The sequence below is a fragment of the Panthera tigris genome, chromosome A1 (genome assembly GCF_018350195.1).
Source record: "Panthera tigris isolate Pti1 chromosome A1, P.tigris_Pti1_mat1.1, whole genome shotgun sequence".
Taxonomy (NCBI): domain Eukaryota; kingdom Metazoa; phylum Chordata; class Mammalia; order Carnivora; family Felidae; genus Panthera; species Panthera tigris.
This window is the reverse complement of record NC_056660.1, coordinates 132,039,918-132,064,103: the sequence shown is the minus strand read 5'-3', so window position 1 is coordinate 132,064,103 and position 24,186 is coordinate 132,039,918. Positions and strand designations below refer to the sequence as shown.

Genomic DNA, 24,186 nt, shown 5'->3' with positions numbered 1-24,186 from the left:
ATTTGTAGTTTAAACAAAAACCGCACTGCATGCAGGGAGATGTAGTCTCCCGAAGTCCTCGCGTCTATTCTGCAATTAGGAAGCGATCGTTTCTAAAACGGGAGTTTCACTCCAAAATTTTACTTCTTGTTTTATCCTTTCTTTTTTCTTTCTTTAATTTTATTCCTTCCATACTTCAGTCTCCTAAATAACAGCAATAAAAACAGCAAAGGGTTCATAAACAGGGATCGGCTTCCCAAGAGCTAGGGACTGACAGGAGGAGGAACTCTGAGGTCAGCCCAGCCGTGCCTGGCGTCGTACTGCGCCTGTGCGATAGCGGCGAGCGCCAAGGCCTCTGGGTAGATGGTCCTACCCCGCCCCTTAGTTGAACGCGGTGACGGCTGCTTCTGCGGCACCGCTCCTCCTAGGATGGCTACCCTGGTTGTAAACAAGCCTGGAGCGGGACTAGACAGTGGCCGTCAGGGCAGCCGGGGTACGGCCGTGGTGAAGGTGAGGGACTTTGCGTGCTCCGTTCTCCACCTTCGGCCTCCCTTCGGTTTATCCCTGAGTTCTGGCGGCGGCGCCCCGGCCGTCTTCGGGCAGGATGCGCGGCCTTTGCGTCCCTTTCGGCTTCACATGCCTTGTTCCCCACTCCGCGATCTTTTCTCTTTGCGGGCGTGAAGTTGCCTGGTCTTCTGTTAATACCAGTTCTTTACTTGACATCGCCGATGGGGATATTTGTGAAAATGATCGTATGGGCCTGTGAGACTGACTTCGGCCGGTCTTTTCCCTAGATCCTCTGCTTTTGGTTAAGTTCAGCAGGCATTAGCTTATTTTTACTAAATTGAACCATTATTATCGCTAGGTACTATGTTCATTGTAACTCGTTAATATTGTAGCTCGTTAATAATCTACCTATGAAATATATGATCATTACCGTTTTGCAGGTGAGGAAACTCAGGTTTGGGTTAACACAGTGAGCCAGGGTTGACTGCCTTTAAAGTCTGGTTTTCATCATCACACTAATTCTAGGGGTGTATTAGTGGTTGATCTGCCCCCTCCTTTCTTGTTAGTACAGTCTTTCAACACTTGAGAAGTCTCCCAGCAGCAGCATGGTTGGGCAATAACGTTAAGGTATACCAATTGCCTATGGTTTGAGGTTTGAAATTCTACCATGCTTGAGTGCTTCAAAATGCATTTGCTAAAACATCAATTGAAATACGTGGGATTCACGTTTCCCCTTCACTATATAGTCATGGAAAGATTTGGAAGGGAGAACTGATCTCAGTCGTTTGTAGAAGACTTTCAGGATTATTATAATCTCAGTTATTGGTATTTCTCATTACTGGTTACATATTAGAATAACAGGATTTAAAAAAAAAATACCCTAGTTATGCACACTTCCTCCTCCAGTTCTGATTAACCTGACATAAGTATATTTTTTTACATTTCCAGAATTGATTTTAATGTGCAGCTAGAGTTGAGAACTACTATACCAGATAATATCTGAAGTTCTTTTAAGATCTTGGATAATAGGCACCTAATGTTGGGTTTAGATGACAACAAATGATATATTTCTGCTTACAAGTATATTATTAATCAGTGTTGGTGGCTTTTGATTCATCTGACCTTTATATATCAGTGAAGTTATTCTGAAGGTACACGGCATATCTGAGATACAGAGGGAGCCCTGTTAGGCATGTTGTATGGTTGAGCATTTATTGATTTGTGCTTTATCTAAGTAGAGAATTCCTAAAGATAATTTTGTGAATTAACTTGAGTCAGTAAGTTGTAATTAGAATGGATATTATTGCTGTATCTATCTTTGTTACCCTTAGTTGCCTTAAAATCTCAAAAATATATTGAAGTCTGATATAATTCAAATTTATTACAGTACAGAGTTTAATATGTTAGAGCTTCACTTCATTCATCTTTATCTTTTTTTTAAACGTTCATTCATTTTTTTGAGAGAGCATGAGCGGGATGGGGCATAGAGGGAAACAGAGGATCTGAAGCGGGCTATACAGCGAGGCCTGGTAGGCTCGAACTCACAAACTGAGATCATGACCCGACCTGAAGTCAGGCACTCAACCACCTTGGCCACCCAGGCGCCCCACATTTTTGTCTTTATATGTAAAATGTGCCTGAGCTGTGTGGTAGGATAGTCTTTTTTGGCAAGACCCTTATGCTGTAATTTGTAGGGAGTATGGTGGCATAAATTTAAAAAACAAAAACAAACTTATTGTCATTTTCATAGATGAAAGCAGAAATTATTCATTGGAAGGTGAAAGTTGAAGTATATGATGCTAATACGTAAAATGACCTATTTAATGAACAAGCTGAGAGTGACATGGTTTTTTCACTAGAAAAAGACAAAAATCTAACATTCTGAAATTCACATTCAAAAAGGAAAAAGGAATCAGGAAAGTTTCTTTTGAAGAGTGAGTCTCCTTAGCACTTTTAAAATATGGTCTGGTTTATTAAAGTTTTATTTACATGTGATAAGTTTGTAGCTCTCTTTGGCATATTTGTGAAGTTTATAAAATTAAGAGCTTTTCTCTTATCTAGGATTTAATTTCTTGGGTTTTTAGCCACACTTCCTGATGATAAATACTGAAGAAAGAATGTCTTACTCTATTGTTAACTGAGTTGATGTGAAATAATCTAATAACTTTATTTTTGGACCCATGTTTGGTTTATAAATCAGTTGTATGTTGCTAGTGCTTTTTGAAAAAACCTGTGGTAGCAACTTAAGTTTTTTTTATCTTCTATAATTATGGGGTCACAGATACAAGGTATGAATGGACTAAGTAAAATTTAATTTGATTCTTTGAAGTATATGGTCATAAACAAGTTTATGTTAGAATAGCAAGAACATCTATTAAAAATGTTGCATTTGTTTTACATCTAATTGTGTTGTATCTTTTCTGTATTTGATTGAATTTGATATTTAAGTGAGGATGTTTAAAAAATTTTTTAATGTTTTATTTATTTTTAAGACAGAGAGAGACAGAGCATGAGTGGGGATGGGGCAGAGAGAGAGGAAGACACAGAATCTGAAGCAGGCTCCAGGCTCTGAGCTGTCAGCACAGAGCCTGATGTGGGGCTCGAACTCACGAACTGTGAGATCATGACCTGGGCGGAAGTTGGACGCTCAACCGACTGAGCCACCCGGGTGCCCCTAAGTGAGGATGTTTAAATAAAAATTCTTTCCTGCCTTTTTTAAAAACGTAGGTTAAATTTAAGTTTGTATATATAACATAATTTATCTGTAACGTTTCTAGCTATTTCCCTTCCTCATAGGGAACCACTATTCCAGTGTAATTAATTTCCTTTATAGCCTGCTAGAAAGTTAGTATGCCTGTATAAAAACATACATATAAATATATGCTCTTTCACTCCTCAGTTTAATGCAAAAGCTATGTATTCTATGTATCATTTTTCGCTTTGCTTTATTTGTGTGAAATCATTCTGTTTGTGTACATAGAAAACTTCCTCTTTCTCCATAGACTGCATAGTTTGCAGTACATGAATATACTATATTTTCTAGTCTGTACTGGTACATATTTACTTTGTTTCCAATCTTTTGCAAATGCAAATGGTGCTATAAGGAATAACATAGAGACTGCTTCACACATGTGTAATATATTTGTAGGATAAATTCCTGGAAATAGAATTACTAAACCATGTAGGGGTGCCTGGGTGGCTCAGTTGGTTGAACATCCGACTCTTGATTTTGGCTCAGGTCATGATCCCAGGATCATGGGATCCAGCCCCATGTTGGGCTTTGTGTTGGGTGTGGAGCCTGTTTGAGATATTCTCTCTCTCTTTCTCTCTCTTGCTCTCGCTCCCTCCCCCTGCCCCTCTCCCTCCTTTCCCCCCATCTTTCTCTCTCCCTCTGCTCCTCTCCCCTGCTGGTGCACTCTCTCTCTTTTTTTTTTTTTAATAGTTTTATTTATTTATTTATTTATTTATTTATTTTTTAATATATGAAATTTATTGTCAAATTGGTTTCCATACAACACCCAGTGCTCATCCCAAAAGGTGCCCTCCTCAATACCCATCACCCACCCTCCCCTCCCTCCCACCCCCCATCAACCCTCAGTTTGTTCTCAGTTTTTAACAGTCTCTTATGCTTTGGTTCTCTCCCACTCTAACCTCTTTTTTTTTTTTTTTTCCTTCCCCTCCCCCATGGGTTTCTGTTAAGTTTCTCAGGATCCACATAAGAGTGAAACCATATGGTATCTGTCTTTCTCTGTATGGTTATTTCACTTAGCATCACACTCTCCAGTTCCATCCACGTTGCTGCAAAAGGCCATATTTCATTCTTTCTCATTGCCACGTAGTATTCCATTGTGTATATAAACCACAATTTCTTTATCCATTCATCAGTTGATGGACATTTAGGCTCTTTCCATAATTTGGCTAGTGTTGAGAGTGCTGCTATAAACATTGGGGTACAAGTGCCCCTATGCATCAGTACTCCTGTATCCCTTGGATAAATTCCTAGCAGTGCTATTGCTGGGTCATAGGGTAGGTCTATTTTTAATTTTCTGAGGAACCTCCACACTGCTTTCCAGAGTGGCTTGGTGCACTCTCTTAAAAAAAAAAAAAAAAAAAATACCTGCTTTCCCACACTTTCACCAGCACAACAAAGAGTTATTGACCTGTTTGATCTAATCTGAAAACTGAAAACAGTATATTGGTGTAGGTTTAATTGCATTTCAAAGTTTTTTGAGTGAGATTGGACATCTTTTCATGTATTTAAAGAGTTGTTTTCATGTCTTTTTCTGTGAACTATGTATTACATTTAAGACTGTCTTGAACCATACTGGGATGCAAGCCAATTAGAAGTTATGAATTTACAGTGAAAAATGTTTGTATTTTATGCACTAAGTCCAAATTAATTACAGAGCTAATAAGTGTGATTTCCACTAAGCATTTTCTGGTTTTTGTCTTGCATTATTTACTTGTTGGGGGATGGTGGTTGGACTGAACTGTTTAAAACAAATTTTTTTTTAAGTTTATTTATTTTGAGAGAGAGAAAGTGCAAATGGGGGAGGAACAGAGAGAGAGAGAGAGAGAGAGAGAGTGTGTGAGTGTGAGTGAGTGAGTCCCTGCACTGTTAGTGCAGAGCGTGCTGCAGGGTTTGAACTCAAGAACCATGAAATGGTGACCTGAGCTGAAGTTGGATGTTTAACCTACTGAGTCACCTAGGTGCCTCCCCTCTTTTTAAAAACCTTCATTTTGTCAGACTTTATTTATGTAAGCACACCAGTGGTTGGTTGTTTGGAATGCCCTGTTTCTGGGGGCTTTTTGGTCTAACAGGGAAAGACAGGCTGGAAAGCCAATAAGGGAATTAAAGTGCTCTGGGGTGTTAAGATTAAACACTTATCCATGGTGTATGATGGCCCAAGGGATAGTGTGCTCATTTCAGTTGGACTGACCTGTGTGGGTAGGCTGAGAGATATAGTTGTTTAGAAATTTGTTAGTTTACTAATGTTAAAAAGAGGATCCACAAGAAAAATGTTTGTTTAGGTATTTCCTCAGCATCAGCATAAAGAAAGAGGCAAAAACAGTTTATCCTGTTCTAGGAGCTACAAATTGTTTCATATAGTTTGAGAATAGAGTCTGAAGGGGGTTGCAATAAAGCAGTAGGACAGAGGACAGATTGTAGTAGGTCATGGATGACAGACATAAGAGTTTGTGGCATAATTGTTCAACATGGGTATTAAAAAAAAATAAAATTCTGAAACACTTCAGCTATATTTGGAAGTAACAGTACTAACAGTACTTCATTAATAAAAATATAGGTTGTTGACTTAATTCTAAAACCACACTCATGTGCTTGGGAATCAATATGCTGATTTTTGTTGCCTTTCCTTTGACTGCATGGCCTTGGGCAAGTCATGTGCCTGTAATTGGAACTATATAGACAAAATATTTTCTAACCGAGGGGAATTATTTATTAATTGAGAACAAGGAATTGAAATTTAAGTCTTAGCTGATTTCTTGTCTTTACATTATATAATATAAACACTAGAAGATACTTGAAAGTTACTTATAGTCTTTTCTGAACAGGTTCTTTATTATTTACAAGGGTTAAATGTCACCCTAGTACATATTTCAGATTATTTTTGTTAAAATTAATGATGATTTTTGGGGGGTAATTTCGGAGAAATTGCTTAAGAATGCAAATTCGGTAGAATTATATAGTGTACAGATTCCTATATAATGAATCAAGTCATAATTTTCAAAAGATAAAGATGATATTAATTTACATTATTTTTGTCCCTAACACTTGACATTTCAAGGAGATTTCACTATGATATAGTTTTGGTAGGGTCTGTCAGATGATATGATAAAAAGATGATTCAAGGTTTTACAATCTAGACTGTTTTTTTTCATGGAGAAATAAAGTGACTTAGAAAGATTCGATCAAGTTTTTTTTTTTGGCCTGAAGTATGTATGCTTTTAAAATCATTTAAAGAGCACATGTTCCCATGCCAATTATTAGGTGCTGGAGTGTGGAGTTTGTGAAGATGTCTTTTCTTTGCAAGGAGACAAAGTTCCTCGCCTTCTGCTTTGTGGCCACACAGTCTGTCATGACTGTCTTACCCGCCTGCCTCTTCATGGAAGAGCAATCCGTTGCCCTTTTGATCGACAAGTAACAGATCTAGGTAGGAAAATATATTGTATTTAAGATTGAAAATTGTTTGGTTTATTTGTGTGAAAAGGAGTTTGTATAGTCATTGATTACAGTAGGGTTCTAGGTTAGAAGAGATGTATGGAAAAGGATTATCTTCACTTGTTCTAGTTCTAGTTTACTTAGAGGAGTTATTTTAGCTAAGTGTATATTTCATACAGTGGTTTTCAAACACAAATCATAGCTAATTTTTAGTTATGAAATCAATTTAATTGGTTGTGAACATGCTTTTTTAAAGAAGAAATGGAAAAAAAATGTGTGTTGCACTCTGAAGGTGAATATTGGTGTGTGAAACTTTTCTTTCAGATGTATATATTATATATGAACATATTTTTAAAACCATGCATATATAAATATATATAAGTAAACATATATCTAAGTATTTATAAGTAAATATATATATGTGTGCATATGTGTACATACACACATATATATACATATATACATATATGTAGGTTATCCTGTGTTGAAAGGGAAAATGTATTTCTTACTGGAGGTTGCTGTAAAAAGTATTTTAAAGCACTTGTTTTAATATATGTAGTAAAAGTCAGTGACAAAATAGTTTTTAAAAAGTATAAAGAAAAATAGTAGAAATTTATGTTTTTACTGAGAATGCTGAAGAGTTGGGGCTCCTGGGTGACTTAACAAGAGTTAAGCATCCCACTCTTGATTTCAGCTCAGGTCATGATCTCACATTTTGTGGGATTGAGCTGACAGCACAGAGACTGCTTGGGATTCTCTCCCTGTCTCTCTCTGCTCCTCCCGTCCTTGCTCACCTGCACTCTCTCTGTCTCTGTTAAAAATAAATAAATAAACTTAAAAAAAAAAAAGAATGCTGAGGTTTTCTTTTAATGTTTATTTATTTTGAGAGAAAGAGTATGAGTAGGGGAGAGCAGAGGAGAGGGAAGGAGAGAATCCTAAGCAAGTTCTGTGCCATTGCTATAGAACCCTACTTGGGGCTGGATCTCACAAACCATGAGATCATGACCTGAGCTGAAATCGAGTGGTATGCTTAGTTGACTGAGTCACCCAGGTGCCCCAGGAGTTTCTGTTTTCTTAAAGAGAATTTTTAACAAGACAATAGTTCTAGCAATAAAAAGAAATTAGGGAAAATTTGAATTTTGAAAATTTAGACATTATTAATGATATTAATAAATATATGATAAATTACTGTTAGGTATGAAGTGAAATGATTAATATTCCATTTTATTAGATTTAGTTTTTATTTTTATATTTGTTTTAGGAGATTCAGGTGTTTGGGGATTGAAAAAAAATTTTGCTTTATTGGAGCTTTTGGAACGACTACAGAATGGACATATTGGCCAATATGGAGTTGCAGAAGAAGCCATTGGGATATCTGGAGAGGTATTGATTGAATTTATTAAAATATTTATTATGAGCATGAATTTTTTCTTTTATTTTAAAATATAAGTATAATCTTACCTCACTTGCTTCGGCAGATAGGAATCCAGAAACACAACTTTTCATTACATTACAGTTTTATAGGAAATAATATTCCCAACTGAATAGAAAGTAAAACTTAAACTGGAATTCACTGAAAATACTATACCCAAAGTATATTTTATGTATAAACTTACCTCCTTATTATAATTCAGTTCTATCCAAGGATAAAGTCAAGAGTTAGAAGGTTATGGAAAAGTAAAAAGAAGTGGAAGCTACATTAAACCAGAGGATGCAAAAGTGAATCAACAATAAACAGTATGGTGCAAAGAAAGAAAGAAACTCCATCAAAGAGGCCATTTAGTGTAGAGGCCAAATGCCTTAAAGATAGCAGTAGCTCTTGAGGGAATTAATACTATAAATATCTTCATGAAAAGTTTAAATGTGTAAGTATACTCTATCCAACAAGCTGGTCATCCAGTAAATATTAGGACGCTGCCCATTAACACAGGTTAAAATACATTTTTTACACTTAATTATATGCATAGCTCATATACTGTACTAGATATAAGAATAGTTGTAGTAAATAACAGTTAATGATTTCATTGGTCAACTTTAAAACCACAGGTTTAGAATCAAGGAAACAAATGTCAGATTGATTTCTACTTTTCTTCTATTAGATCATGATTTCTTTATATAAAGTGAATCACTGAAGTGAATTTCAAACTAGAGCACTGTTTCCTAAAAGTTTTGCAGTTCCTTTACATGCTATGTCTTTTATCTTTCGGAAGACATTAGAATATTATCTAATGTTGTCCTTGTAAATATTAATCATGTCTGAAAAATAGAAGACATGTATTTTTTATTTTACTAGTTGAACTTTGGGTTCATTTTAAAATTTAATATGATAATTAATGATACCATTGGTGTTTTTTCTAATTTTTATTTCTGGAATAATTTATGCCAGATTGCCTCCTTTCCAATTAGGCCTTTTAATATTCATCATAAGTTTTCAAAACATTCTTGATTATCTGTTATATAAAGTTTTTCAAGTTGAAATGCTTTTTTAGTAATTCATGAAAATTAGAAATAATATTTAAGAGCTTATATATAACATAGGATTTTTATTTTTTCTTTAAACTAGCTTAAATCAGTGCTTTTTCAGCCTGGATTATACAGTGAACTCACCTATGGAGTTTTAGAAAAAAATACACAGATTAGGCCTCATCTATAACCTATTAGAATTTCATAGGTTAGAGTCTGAGCATCCGTGTTTTGTTTTTTTTTTTTCTTAACGTTTATTTATTTATTTTTGAGACAGAGAGAGACAGAGCATGACCGGGGGAGGGTCAGAGAGAGGGAGACACAGAATCTGAAACAGGCTCCAGGCTCTGAGCTGTCAGCACAGAGCCCGATGCGGGGCTCGAACTCACAGACTGAGAGATCATGACCTGAGCCGAAGTCGGACGCTTAACCGACTGAGCCACCCAGGCGCCCCTGAGCATCCGTGTTTTTAAAAGCTTTGCATCTGATTCTTATGCACACATCTGGTTCTCACAGTAGCCTTCACACTTCTCTTCTTCTGCTACATCACCATGATAAGTGGTATTTAAAGTAGTGGTGGGGGAGCCTGGCTGGTTCACTTGGTGAAGCATGTCAATGTTGTTGTCAGGGTTGTGGTAAGTTCTAGTGCCATATAGGGTATAGAGATTACTGCAAAATAAAATCTTTTATAAAATTGAAAACTAAAGCAGTGGGGATGTATTTATTATCAACTTTCTTTTTTAGTCTTAAAAGATTTCTAAAAAAGAGATTTCTAGCCTCTAGTTTTCAGTTTCTTGCATATAAGCTGAGGGGATTTCATAGAAGATATCTTTACACTGACTGTAAATCTATGAGGATAGTTCTCTTTTTGGCCCCAAATTCATAGCATGGATTGATAATAAGTTTTGGAAATAGCTTCTCACTTACCTATAGAAATGAATACTTTTGGAGTGTCTGAGTGACTCAGTTGGTTATGTGTCAGACTCTTGATTTTGGCTCAGGTGATGATCCCAAGGTACGTGAGACTGAGCCCTGGGTAGTGCTCTGCACCGATAGCATGAAACCTGCTTACGATTCTCTCTCCCTCTCTTTCTGTCTCTTCCCTGATTGTGTGCACGTGCAAGGGCACTCTCTCTCTCAGATAAATAAACTATTAAAAAAAAAACCTCAGAAAACAAAATGAATACTTTCTTAGGTGAGTAGTAAATGACCTTTTTACTTAATTGCCAGTATATTTTCAATGTAAAGCCTGGTCAGTTAAGAAAAGATTATGGGGGAAAAAAGGAAGGATTATGGGCTTTTATATTTTAAAATTTATCATGTTGTAATGATGGAGGTTCAGTTTGAAGACATTAATTTTTTGTTTATCAGAGTATCATTCGTTGTGATGAAGATGAAGCTCACGTTGCGTCTGTATATTGCACTGTGTGTGCAACTCACTTGTGCTCAGAGTGTTCTCAAGTTACTCATTCTACGAAGACATTAGCAAAGCACAGACGAGTGCCTCTGGCTGACAAACCTCATGAGAAAACCATGTGCTCTCAGCATCAGGTACACGCCATTGAGTTTGTTTGCTTGGAAGAAGGCTGTCAGACTAGTCCACTTATGTGCTGTGTCTGCAAAGAGTATGGAAAACACCAAGGTCACAAGGTATGATTATAATTAGACTGGATGACTCTACCTGGTTTATCAGCCTACCATTTGTTTCCATTGACTACTTTATGCCAAGTAGGGATTGAAGAAGCGTTCAGTGATGAATGAGTTGAGCTTGGTAGCATGAAAAGAAATGAGAGATTCAATTTCTGAATGTCATAACAAAAATTTCAGAAGCCTCATGATTCTTTCTTCATTGAAAAATAGCTTTCCAGCAGGAAACAAAAGTTCTCTGTGTGCATGTTTTCTTAAATGAACTGGATTGTTTTGACAGTACTTAAGTCTTTTGATGAACTGATGTTTATGGTAAAATCATAAAGTGAGTCTTTTGGATTCTTATTTAACAATAAATGGACTCCCAAATTTTAAATTATTTCTTTGAAGGATAAATAGTTTTGTGATGAAGATACATTAGTATTTACTATCTTGTGCTTTTGTAAATGTGTTATAAAAGCCACTTGAGACTGATGCTTTTTTTTATTATTATAGGAGTGATTTAAATAGCATTTTATATTGTTAGTCAGTACCATGAGTTCTTTTCTATAATTGTGTTGCATTTTAGCATTCAGTATTGGAACCAGAAGCTAACCAGATCCGAGCATCAATTTTAGATATGGCTCACTGTATACGGACCTTCACTGAGGAAATCTCAGATTATTCCAGAAAATTAGTTGGAATCGTTCAGCACATTGAAGGAGGAGAACAAATAGTGGAAGATGGAATTGGAATGGCCCACACAGAACATGTATGGAATTTTTTTCTTCCTCCTGTACTTTCTTACCCTTTGTACTTCTCACCTTTTCATTTTTTTAATTTATTGGGCAATTACGTTGTGCTAGTACTGCACTAGTCACTGAAAACAAGTTTTATAAAAAGTCTCTATCTTCATGGAGTTTATAATCCATCATGGAAGAGAGACATTTTCAAATGTAGTAACTATTTTGTAGGGGAAGTACAGGATGCCTTAGTAATGTATAAGAGTGGCAATAATTTAGCTGCCTCAGGGAAGGCTATCTGGAATATGTGGTGTCTAAACTGAGACTTGAAGAAATTTAGTCAGGGAGAAGAGTGTGGTGGGGAGTGAGTTGTCCCAGAGAGGGAAGCACGTGTTGAAATGCCTGGAAGTAAGAATTGGACATATTATAGAACAACTCAGTTCACTACACTTGAATCTTTGAGTATTGGATGGGACAGGGCAAGAAAAAAATGTTGGAGAGTTAAAGGCCAAATCATGGAGGATATTATTAGCTCTGTTAAAGAGGTTGGACTTGATTATAAGGGCAGTGATGAGCCGCTGAAGAATTAGCATAGAAATAACATAATCAGATTTGCATTAAGAAAGGTTGCTCTTAGGGGCTCCTGGGTGGCTCAGTTGGTTAGGCATCTGACTCTTGATTTTCGGCTCAGGTCATGATCTCATGCTTCATGGGATTGAGCCCTGTGCCCGACTCCACACTGAACATGGAGCCTGCTGAAGATTAATTCTCTCTCTCTCTTTCACTCTGTCAAAATCATAATCATAATCATAATCATAAATTATTTAAAAATCAAATAAAATACAAAATTTGGTTTCTCATTTTCACTAGCTACATTTCAAGTATATTCACGTACATATAGCTAATGGCTACCATATTGAACCACACAGATACAGAATGTGTCCATCATCATTGAAGGTTCTACTGGACATTTTATGCTAGAGTGAAAATACTTTATTCCTTCAGTGAGTATTTATGGAACCCATACAATAGCTAGACACTGTTTTAGCATTGTTCTAGCTAAGGAGACACTGCCAAAAAACTCTGCCTTTGCAGTTTACATTCTAATGTGGAAAAAGTGTCAGTACTAATGGCAAAAGTATGTTAAGTGCTATGGAGTGTTATATGGGGTGTTCCTGGATAGACTCCCTAAGAAAGGGACATTGAGCAAAGACCTAACACAGGTAAGAAAGGAACCATGCTAATATTTGGGGAAAGAATATTCCAGGCAGAGAGAAGAGCAAGTGCAAAGGCCCTGAAGTTGGAGTGTGCCTGGTGCACTTAGGAAACTGTGAGGAGTTCTCAGTTTGGCAGCACATAAACTAAAATTGGAATGATGCAGCAAAGATTCACATGGTGTCTGTGTGAGGATGACACATAAATTTGTGAAGTATTTCATATTTTTAAGGATTAAAAGGTACAGACTTCCAGTTATAAAATAAGTAATGGAAATGAAAAGTACAGCGTGGGGAATATAGTTAGTAATACTGTAATAATGTTGTATGGTGACAGATACTAACTACACTTAGTGTGCTGAATACCACGTAATGTGTAGAATTGTTAGATCAGTATGTTGTTCACCTAGAACTGATACAACATTGTATGTCAACTACACTTCAATTAAAAAAACCCAACAACTGTGAGGGGGTCAAATGCATCTAGAGTAGAATGATTGAGGAGAGCATAGCAGGTGTTGAGATCACAAAGGGTCTTATGGATATTTGCTTTTCTTTCTGCCACAAATGTTCTTCCTCAAGATAATCTTGTCACCTTCTTCAGGTCTTTGCTCAGATGTTGCTTTTTCAGGGAGTCTGTTCTTGAACACTCCCTGTAAAGGACTTTGGCATTTACTCTGAGTGGAATGGGAAATCATTAGAGAGTTTTGGGCAAAAGAATAATCTTCCTGACTTAACATTTTTTTTTTATAATATATTCTTTTTTTTTTTTTAACATTTATTTATTTTTGAGACAGAGAGAGACAGAGCATGAACGGGGGAGGGTCAGAGAGAGAGGGAGACACAGAATCTGAAACAGGCTCCAGACTCTGAGTGGTCAGCACAGAGCCCGACGTGGGGCTTGAACTCACGGACCACAAGATCATGTCCTGAGCCGAAGTTGGATGCTTAACCGACTGAGCCACCCAGGCGCCCCCTGACTTAACATTTTAAAAGGATCTGTCTGGCTGCTAGGTGGACAATACTCTGTAGAGGGCAGTAGTGGATCTATTGAGGCCAATTAGAAAACTATTGTAATAATCGGGTGAGCGATGATAATGTCATAGATCAGGTCAGTAGAGGTGAAGGTGATGAGGCTTGATCAGATTTTGGGTATGTTGTTTTGAATATGTTTTGTGGTCAGCAGAATTTGCTGAGGGACTGTTATTGGATGTGAAAGAGAAGTATTAAGGGTGACTCCAGTTTTGTTTTTGTTTTTTTTTTTTTTTTGGCTTGAACAATGTGGAGGATGGCATTGCCATTTATTGAGATGGAGGAAACTAGGTTTGACAGTGGAAGAGACTGAAGATTAGGTATTCTCTTTTGCTTGAGATGTTATTTAAAGAGTTGGATGTCCAAAGGCTGTGGTTAAGGAGAAAGATCTTGTGTGAAGATAGCAATTCTGCAATTTTTAAGAACATAGATGGTATTTAAATTTTCACTATTTCACATATAAAATCTTTGTTATGGTTAAAGTTGTTTAATTTCTATTTCTTTAGGTACCGGGTACTGCAGAGAATGCCCGGTCATGTGTCCGAGCTTATTTTTCTGATCTTCATGAAACTCTGTGTCGTCAAGAAGAAATGGCTCTAAGTGTTGTTGATGCTCATGTTCGAGAAAAACTGATTTGGCTCAGGCAGCAACAAGAAGATATGACTATTTTGTTGTCCCAAGTTTCAACAGCCTGTCTTCATTGTGAAAAGACTTTGCAACAAGTAGGTAGATTAAATGTGGTTAGGACATATTTTAAGAAGGAGGTTAAACAGATAATTATCAGAGGTATGCACTAGTCTATTTTATTAATAAATATTTTAATATTATTATTATTTGTTACTGTGGGCATTAACATTGTGCTTAGGACATGGTCTCTAACCTTGAATTGCTCCACCAACCATATCAGTGTCCTCTACTTCATGTGCCCTCCCCAGCTTAAAACTATGGATTCTAGAAACTCTTGAATGTCTTGTCATTCTTTAGTCATGCTAAGCCCTTTAACTCTTCTTTACCAAGCATGTACTATTCTTTCTGCTTGGTGGGCTTATATCTCCCTTTTCTGATAGTGGAAATCCTTTTTCAAAGTCTAGCTCAAATGTTTGCTTTTCTTTGAAACTCTCTGTTCTTTTTTTTTTTTTTGGATGCCTTTCTAGCATGTACTACCTATCTCTGCTCTAATTCATTCGTTCTTAATTTTGATATCACAGTAATCCCATGTTTTTTGATGATTGAGGTATCAGAAGCAATTTGTTTTACCAGTTTTCAGATCATGTCATGAGATCATGATACCATGAGATCATGATGTGGGCCAAAATCAAGAGTCGGATGCTTAACTGACTGAGCCACCCAGGTGCCCCCAGATAATATACTTTTAAAATAAATTGGATTTAAGATTATTTGAGCAAAAATGTCAGTCTTATTTATTTCTATTTGGTTCTGCTTTCATGAGTTGGTGATAGAAAGGTAATTATTGCCCTAGGAATTCCCAGTAAGCTGTAGTGTATTTTACCTTTATTGACATATTGCTAGTAATTGTGTTGACTGCAAATCACTGCAGAACTAAACTTATTACTAATTGTAAAGCTTTTTCTCTTATATATCTGATTAGACTTATATGAATGTGGTGAGGCTGTAACCACAAAAGTCTTGAGCTTATCATATTGAATTATAATAATTGATGTGTATGCCATTTATTAAATTGCCTTGAACTTCAGTCCTATTCTTTCCTCTGCCCTGTGATTTTTGGACTAGAACTCTACAAACCACATATCTGCTTTGCCAGCTCCTTGTTAGTTTAGGCTCCATCAGCAGGGGACAGGAAAGGAAGGTTGGAAGGTAGAGTTAGTTTCCCGTTGGTTCCCATTTACTTGGGTTCCTGTGAATTTCACTGCTCACAAGAAGATATCACTTTCCTTAGAGACCTGAGCTTAAGATCCATGGGGACTTTCCTATAAGTTTCTAAGTTTTAATAATTCTAGCATGTGCCTTTTATTCCCCCTTTCCTGGGGCGTGATAGCTGCTTCCTACATTTGCTTTCCCACATGGTATCTCTGAGTACTTTTTACCCTTTTAGTTACCTAGTTAATAACTACACCTAGTTAGCCGTTCTTCATAGTAAATTCTTTCTGTTTACATAAGTGGTGTGGTTTTCCTCTACTAATTCGAACCTGAACAATATGCATTCTTCATTCTTCTCTATGTTGACTGCATGTATCTTGTTCATCTTTGTATCTAGGTAGAAGGAACTTAATAAATATTTGTTCAGTTATGATGGGTAATCAAGCTACACAGAAAAATCAGAAATGGATTACATCTAGATCTTGTTTACTTGAATACGTAAAAGTATTTTTATATTTATTCTGTTAAAAAGTATGTTTATAGTTACTGAAATATGTGGAGGTTAGAATTTCTGAAGCATTTCATCAAAGTGATTGGTAATTGTTAATGATATGGTATTATTTCACTATGTTAATGCAAATGAAGTTAGGGTCTTAGAGTCATTCTTCATATCAACTTTGGTTTTTAAAGTCATAGAACCCTAACCCCAACCAATATTCTTTTTTTTATTGTTAAAATTTTTTTTCAATGTTTATTTTCAATAGAGAGAGAGAGAGAGAGAGAGAGTGAGTAAAAGCAGGGGAGGGATAGAGACAGAGGAAGACACAGATCCTGAAGCACACTCCAGGCTCTGAGCTGTCAGCGCAGAGCCTGATGCAGGACTCAAATTTGAACCATAATATTTGACCTGAGCCAACGTCGGATGTTTAACCAACTGAGCCACCCAGGCATCTCCCCAACCAATATTCTTAACAGTTCCTGCCACAGAGATAATTGAACAGAAGAATGGATAGAACATCACACGTTATTATCAATTTTGAGAACAAAGCTTAATCATCCTTCCCCTCCAAAAAAAAAAAAAATGATGCATCACCTAAGTTCAAGGCATGAAGCTAAGTGGTGAGGATTTGTCTATTCATTTAGCAAATAAGTTTTGAGTGCCTACTGTGTGCCAGGTTCTTCTAGATAACATGGGATATACTGGTAAACAAGACAAACAAAAAGCTATATAATCTTGTGGAATTAGCATTTTAGCAAGGAGAAGATAAGACAATAAATCATATCCTTATCTAAATAAGTAAATTATGTAAAATGTTAGAATAGTGGTAAGAACTAAGGACAGAAGAAAAAGTGTGGGAGTCCAGCAGACTGCATTATCAAATGGTCAGGGTAAAAATCATTAAGAAAAGGTGAGATTTGAGCAAAGCCTCAAAAAAGAAAAAAGTGAAGGAATTTATCCAAGCCCTAATATAGGGAAGAATATTCCCACTGAGGAAAGCCATTAGAGAAAAAACCCTAGGACACCATGTCTGGTGTATTTGAGGAACAGCAAAAGAGGCCACTTTGGCTGGTATATAGCAAATGAAGGAGAGAGAAATAGGAGCTATAATCAGAAGTAATAGGGAATTATATGTAACAAAGGCTTTGTGGGCCACTGGAAGGGCTTCAGCTTTTACTGATTAAAATAGAGAAGCCATTGTGAAATTTTGACAAGAATGACTTGATCTTACTTAAAATGATCACTTTGATGTGTAAAAAACAGATTGGAGGAGGGCAAAGATGGAAGGAAGGAGTTAAAGAAAAGGAGTTAGGCTGTTGTAGAATTCCATGTGAGAGAGAATACTGGCTTGGGTAGTGGAGTGAAGTGTCCAAATTCTGGATACCTAATAGGATTTGTTTGTATTTGAGGCATGAGAGAGTAGAAGCAGGAATTTCTTAAAGGCTTTTGTTATGAATAACTGGAACAACATGCAACTTATAAGCAAAGTTTGTTAGTTAATAATTGACTAATATAAATATGCAACAGTGAGCAAAAACTGTAAACACTGCTGCTTTCATGGAGCTTACATATTGTTTGAAGATCTCTGTCTTAGGAAGAATATATTGGTGTCTGTGTAGAAAATCTCTGGAATAATGTTGTAGAAACTGGAAAGTGCTTGACTTTGAAGAAAGAGTCTGGGGATCTAGAGGGAGAGGGAGAGTTTTCAATTTTACATGTAGTCCCATTTTTAAAAAAACCAGTACATATATATCTTAAGTTATTTAAAAACCTTTTTATATAAGTACAACATGCAGGGGCGCCTGGGTAGCTCAACCATCGAAGCATCTGACTCAATTTCGGCTCAGGTTATGATCTCACAGTGTGTGAGTTCAGGGTTCCTTGCTGGCAGTGCGGAGCCTGCTTGGGATTCTCTCTCTCTCCCTCTCTCTCTGCCCCTCCCCCACTCACATTTGCTCTCTCTTGCTCTCAAAATAAAATAATAAACATTAAAAATAATAAGTACAACATACATACAGAAATGTGTGCATAAGTGTTCACCTGGCTAGTTGCTGTATAACTAGCATCCAGATCATGTAACAGAACATTACCAGCACCCCAAGATACCCCTCAGACTCCCTTCTGATAACTTCCCCCCTAAGGATAAACCTGACTTCTAATGCATATCTTATTTTTGTCTGTTTTGGTATTAATAAAAATGGAATCATACAGAATGAACTCTTCATGTTCTTTCTTCTTTTATTTGACATTGTGAAATTCAAATCATCAGGTATAATTGTGGCTCATTCTCATTGTGGCCTTTGTGAATATACCACAATTTATTTATCTTTTCTTCTCTTGAAAGGGTCTTAAATTATTTATTAATACCCACTTATTATTATTATCCTAGTTAAATTTACATTTAAGTTAACCTTTAATACTATGATGTTAGATGAACTTTTCTTGAGTTTTGGTGATATCTCTTTTTCCCTTATTTCTGTAATAAGTTTACAGGAAAACTGTATTCTCTTTTCTAGGATGATTGTAGAGTTGTTTTGGCAAAACAGGAAATTACAAGGTTACTGGAAACATTGCAAAAACAGCAGCAGCAGTTTACAGAGGTTGCAGATCACATTCAATTGGATGCCAGCATCCCTGTCACTTTTACAAAGGTAATGTACTATATTTCATTTTTAGGTGTGGTTTCTGACAGATCATGATTGTTTTATATTCCATGATAATCAGCTTGAAGAGACAATTAAGAAATTCATGGTTTTTTGTTTTTTTTTTTTTTAAACTTTCATCATTGGAAAATGAAAAGTGGTATAATGAATCTCCCTGTACCCATCATCTACTTTGACAATTAAAACCCCTTTTTTTCTTTATTTAAATCCAAGTTAGTTAACATATAGTGTAATAATGGTTTCAGGAGTAGAATTTAGTGATTCATCACTTATATAACACTCATTGCTCATCCTAACAAGTGCTGTCCTTACTGCCCATCACCCATTTAGCCCATCCCCACCCCTCCCCTCCAACAACCCTTAGTTTGTTCTCTGTATTTAAGAATCTGTTATGGTTTGCCTGCCTCCGTCTCTGTTTTTATCTTATTTTTCCTTCCCTTCCCCTACATTCATGTTTTGTTTCTTAAATTCCACATATGAGTGAAATCATATGATATTTGTCTGTCTCTGACTAACTTATTTTGCTTAGCATAATACATTCTCATTGCATCCACATTGTTGTAAGTAGCAAGATTTCATTCTTTTTGGTCGCCAAGTAGTATTCCATTGTGTATATATACCACATCTTCTTTTTTTTTTTAATATAATTCATTGACAAATTGGTTTCCATACAACACCCAGTGCTCATCCCAACAAGTGCCCTCCTCAATGCCCATCACCCGCTTTCCCCTATCCCCCACTCCCCCATCAACCCTCAGTTTGTTTCAGTATCCAGGAGTCTCTTATGGTTTCCCTCTCTCCCTCTCTGTAACTTTTTTCCCCCTTCCCCTCCCCCATGGTCTTCTGTTTAATTTCTCAAGATCTATGTATGAGTGAGAACATATGATATGTCTTTCTCTGACTGACTTATTTCACTCAGCATAATACCTTCCAGTTCCATCCATGTTGCTGCAAATGGCCAGAATTCATTCTTTCTCATTGCCAAGTAGTATTCCATTGTATGTATAAACCACATCTTCTTTATCCATTCATCATTCGATGGACATTTGAGCTCTTTCCATAATTTGGCTATTATTGATAGTGCCGCTATAGATACTGGGGTGCATGTGCCCCTTTGAATCTCTATTTTTATATGCTTTGAATAAATACCTAGTAGTGCAATTGCTAGGTTGTAGGGTAGCACTTTTTAAATTTTTGAGGAAGATCCTTACTGTTCTCTAGAGTGTCTATACCAGTCTGCATTCCCATCAGCAGTACAAGACTGTTCTCCTTTCTTTACATCCTTTCCAACATCTGTTGTTTCCTGAGTTGTTAATATTAGCCTTTCTGACAGGTGTGAGGTAGTATCTCATTGTGGTTTTGATTTGTATTTCCCTGATGATGAGTGATGTTGAGCATTTTTTCATGTGTCTGTAAGCCATCTGGATGTTGTCTTTGGAAAAGTGTCTGTTCATGTCTTTTGCCCATTTCTTTCACTGGATTATTTGTTTTTTGGGTGTTGAGTTTGATAAATTCTTTTTTTTTTTTTAATTTTTTTTTTAACGTTTATTTATTTTTGAGACAGAGAGAGACAGAGCATGAACTGGGGAGGGTCAGAGAGAGAGGGAGACACAGAATCTGAAACTGGCTCCAGGCTCTGAGCTGTCAGCACAGAGCCCGACACGGGGCTCGAACTCACGGACCGTGAGATCATGACCTGAGCCGAAGTCGGATGCTTAACCGACCAAGCCACCCAGGCACCCCGAGTTTGATAAATTCTTTATAGATTTTGGATACTAACCCTTTGTCCAATATATCATTTGCAAATATCTTCTCCCATTCTGTTGGTTGCCTTTTAGTTTTGCCGATTGTTTCCTTTGCTGTGCAGAAGCCTTTTATTTCGATAAGGTCCCAATAGTTCATTTTTTATTTTGTTTTCCTTGCCTCCAGAGACCTGTTTAGTAAGTTCCTGTGGCCAAGGTCAAAGTGGTTGTTGCCTGTTTTCTCTAGGATTTTGATCGTTTCCTGTCTTACATTTAGGTCTTCCATCCATTTTGAGTTTATTTTTGTGTATGGTGTAAGAAAGTGATCTGCTTCAGCATGTTGCTGTCCACTTTTCCCAGCACAATTTTTCATTGGATATTCTTTCCTGCTTTGTCAAAGATTAGTTGGCCATACATTTGTGGGTCCATTTCTGGGTTCTCTATTCTGTTGGCATTGATCTATATGTCTGATGTTGTGCCAGTACCATACTGTTTTGATGATTGCAGCTTTGTAATACAGCTTGAAGTCTGGAATTGTGATGCCTCCAGCTTTGGTTTTCTTTTTCAATATTAGTTTGGCTATTTGGGGTCTATTATGGTTCCATATACATTTTAGAACTGTTTGTTCTAGCTCTGTAAAGAATGCTGGTGTTGTTTTGACAGGGATTGCATTGAATGTGTAGATTGGGTAGTATAGACATTTTTTTTTTTTTAAGATTTTTTTTTTTAACGTTTATTTATTTTTGAGACAGAGAGAGACAGAGCATGAATGGGGGAGGGTCAGAGAGAGAGGGAGACACAGAATCGGAAACAGGCTCCAGGCTCTGAGCAGTCAGCACAGAGCCTGACGCGAGGCTTGAACTCACGGACCGCAAGATCACGACCTGAGCCGAAGTCGGACGCTTAGCCAAATGAGCCACCCAGGCGCCCCGGGTAGTATAGACATTTTAACAGTATTCTTCCTTTCCAGGAGCATGAAATATTTTTCCATTTCTTTGTGTCTTCTTCAATTTCTTTCATAAGCTTTCTATAGTTTTCAGCATACACATCTTTTACCTCTTTGGTTAGATATCTTATGGTTTTTGGTACAGTTGTAAATGGTATCGATTCCTTGATTTGTCTTTCTGCTGCTTCGTTATTGGTACATAGAAATGAAACAGATTTCAGTATGTTGACTTCATATCCTACGACTTCATGTATCAGTTCTAGCAGTTTTTTGGTGGAGTCTTTCAGGTTTTCCACGTAGAATATCATGTTGTCTTCAAAGAGTGAAAGTCTGCCTTCTTCCTTGCCAATTTGGATGCCTTTTATTTCTTTTTTGTTCTCTGAGGCTAGGACTTCTAGTACAACGTTGAACAACAGTCTTGAGAATAGACATCCCTGTCATGTTCCTGCTCTTAAGGGAAAAACTCTCAGTTTTTCCTCATTGAGGTTAATATTGCAGGTCTTTTGCATATGGTCTTTATGATGTTGAGGTATGCTCCTTCTGTCCCTATTTTCTTGAGGGTTTTTATCAAGAAAGGATGCAGTATTTTGTTAAATGCTTTTTTTGCACAGGATAAGGATCCTGTGATTCTTATCGTTTCCTTTATGAGTGTGATATATCACATTGATTGATTTACAGATATTGAACCAGCCCTACAGCCCAGGAATAAATTCCATTTGATCATGGTAAAGAATTATTTTAAAGTATTGTTGGATTTGATTTAGTAATATCTTGTTGAGAATTTTTGCATCCATGTTCATCAGGGAAATTGATCTGTAATTTTCTTTTTTGGAGGGTTGTCGTCTGGTTTGGGGATCAAGGTAAAGCTGGCCTCATAGAATGAGTTTGGAAGTTTTCCTTCCATTTCTATTTTTTGGACTAGCTTCAAAAGAATAGGTATTTACTTTTGTGTAAATGTTTGGTAGAATTCCTCTGGGAAGCCATTGGCTCGGGACTCTTGATTGTTGGGAGATTTTTCATTGCTGATTCAATTTCTTTACTGATTATGGGTCTGTTCAAACTTTCTATTTATTCTTCAGTTGGGGTAGTTTATATGCTTCTAGGAATTTATCCATTTTTTCCAAATTGCCCAATTTGTTGGCATATAATTATTCATAATATTCTCTTATTATTGTTTTTATTTCTGTGGTGTTGGTTGTGCTCTCTCCTCCTTAATTCGTGATTTTAGTTATTCAGGCCCTTTTTCTTTTTGATAAATCTGGCTAGGTGTTCATCAATTTTTAAAAATTCTTTCAAAGAACCAGCACTTAGTTTCATTTATCTGTTCTACTGTTTTTTTTTTTTTTATTTCAATAATTGATTTCTGCTCTAATCTATTATTTCTCTTCTGCTGGTTTTGGGCTTTATTTGCTGTTGTTTTTGCAGCTCCTTTAAGTGTAAGTTAGGTTGTGTATCTGAGACCTTTTTTCCTTCTTTGGGAAGGCCTGGATTGCTGTATACTTATCTCTTATGACCACCTTCGCTGCATCCCAAGGATTTTGGACTGTCGTGTTTTCATTTTCATTGGCTTCCATGTAATTTTTAATTAGAGTCTCAGTTTCTGGAGATCACAACACACAACCAGTGCCAGGTTTTGCTGCACTCTGGCATCTTTGTCCCAGTACCAGAAAACGTGGCTGCTCTCAGGGGTCTGCTGGGACTTTTGCCCACAAGAAGGCTATATGGCATCTACCAAATGCACTCCAAGCAGGGGAACTGGTTCTCCTCATGTGGCACACAGACCCCTCAGACTCACTGCCTGCTCCTGGGGATTCACCCTGCTTCCTCACCAGAGCAGTGGCAGGCACTGAGCTCTGAACCTTCAGACTCTGCACTCCACTGTTTGTAGAATTCTGGTGATATTGAAACCCTCTCCTTTCTCCTTGTCACTGGTTTTGGGGAATAGATTTTTTTGTCAAGTCCTCTGTGAGTATTTTCACTGTTTCTCTCTTTCCAGCTACTTTCAGGGGTAGTGCTTTTCTTTGCCATCCTGATGCCCTCCTCTGTCCCCCTTTCTCTTTCTCTGTCCTCTCTCCATGAAAATGGCTCCTTACCCTCCACAGCTCCATGGCTTTTCTCTCCCCCAGTTCACTTCTCTGCTCCACACACTGCTAAGCTCTCTGGCTCAAAGTATGCACATTGTTGTGTTAATCCTTACATCAATTTCCTAGGTATTCAAAATGGTTTGATGCTGATCTAGCTATGTTTCAGGGGACAAGACAAGCTCAGGGTCCCTGTACTACTCTGCCATCTTTACTCCCAGTTTTTAATTTCATCTGTCCTTATCCCCATTCCCCTTTCTATCTGCAGTCTCCGAGGTTATTTTGAAATAAACCCCAACATATTTCATCTATGAAATATTTTTGTGTGTATTTCTAAAAGGTAAGGACTTTAAAAAATACATAACCAAAATACTGTCATAAAACCTAAAAAAATTAATAATCTCTAATATTAACCATTATCCAGTTAGTTATTGAAATTTCCCAGATGGTTAAATTTTTTTGTTTTTTTCTGGAAACAGAATCCAGCTAAATAAGGCTTATGCTTGACATTTGGGTGTTGTGTTTTGGTCTCTTTTAAAGTGAATTCCCCCTAATTTAAAAGGTTCATGTATTTCATTTTGCTTTCTCTTTTTAGGTACTTTTTTTTTTTTAAACTTAATCTTGTTCTTTTTTAAAAGTTTATTTGTTTTGAGAGAGAGAGAGAGAGAGAG

General features: G+C 36.8%; 1 protein-coding gene and 1 non-coding gene across 2 annotated transcripts in view; both read left to right on the top strand.

Annotated features, from left to right (window-relative positions):
• The first annotated feature begins 339 nt into the window (after positions 1 to 339).
• TRIM23 (tripartite motif containing 23) overlaps positions 340 to 24,186 on the top strand; it is a 37,459-nt gene continuing 13,612 nt past the window's right edge. The window contains exons 1-7 of the mRNA XM_007079896.3: positions 340 to 489; positions 6,497 to 6,659; positions 7,929 to 8,050; positions 10,502 to 10,780; positions 11,346 to 11,528; positions 14,252 to 14,467; positions 18,600 to 18,734. Of these exons, the coding sequence (XP_007079958.2) occupies positions 343 to 489; positions 6,497 to 6,659; positions 7,929 to 8,050; positions 10,502 to 10,780; positions 11,346 to 11,528; positions 14,252 to 14,467; positions 18,600 to 18,734 (1,245 nt within the window). The 5' untranslated portion in view covers positions 340 to 342. The remainder of the gene's footprint in view (positions 490 to 6,496; positions 6,660 to 7,928; positions 8,051 to 10,501; positions 10,781 to 11,345; positions 11,529 to 14,251; positions 14,468 to 18,599; positions 18,735 to 24,186) is intronic.
• On the top strand, positions 12,837 to 12,943 carry LOC122232126. The gene has a single exon (XR_006209489.1). It is a non-coding gene; the product is annotated as a U6 spliceosomal RNA (small nuclear RNA).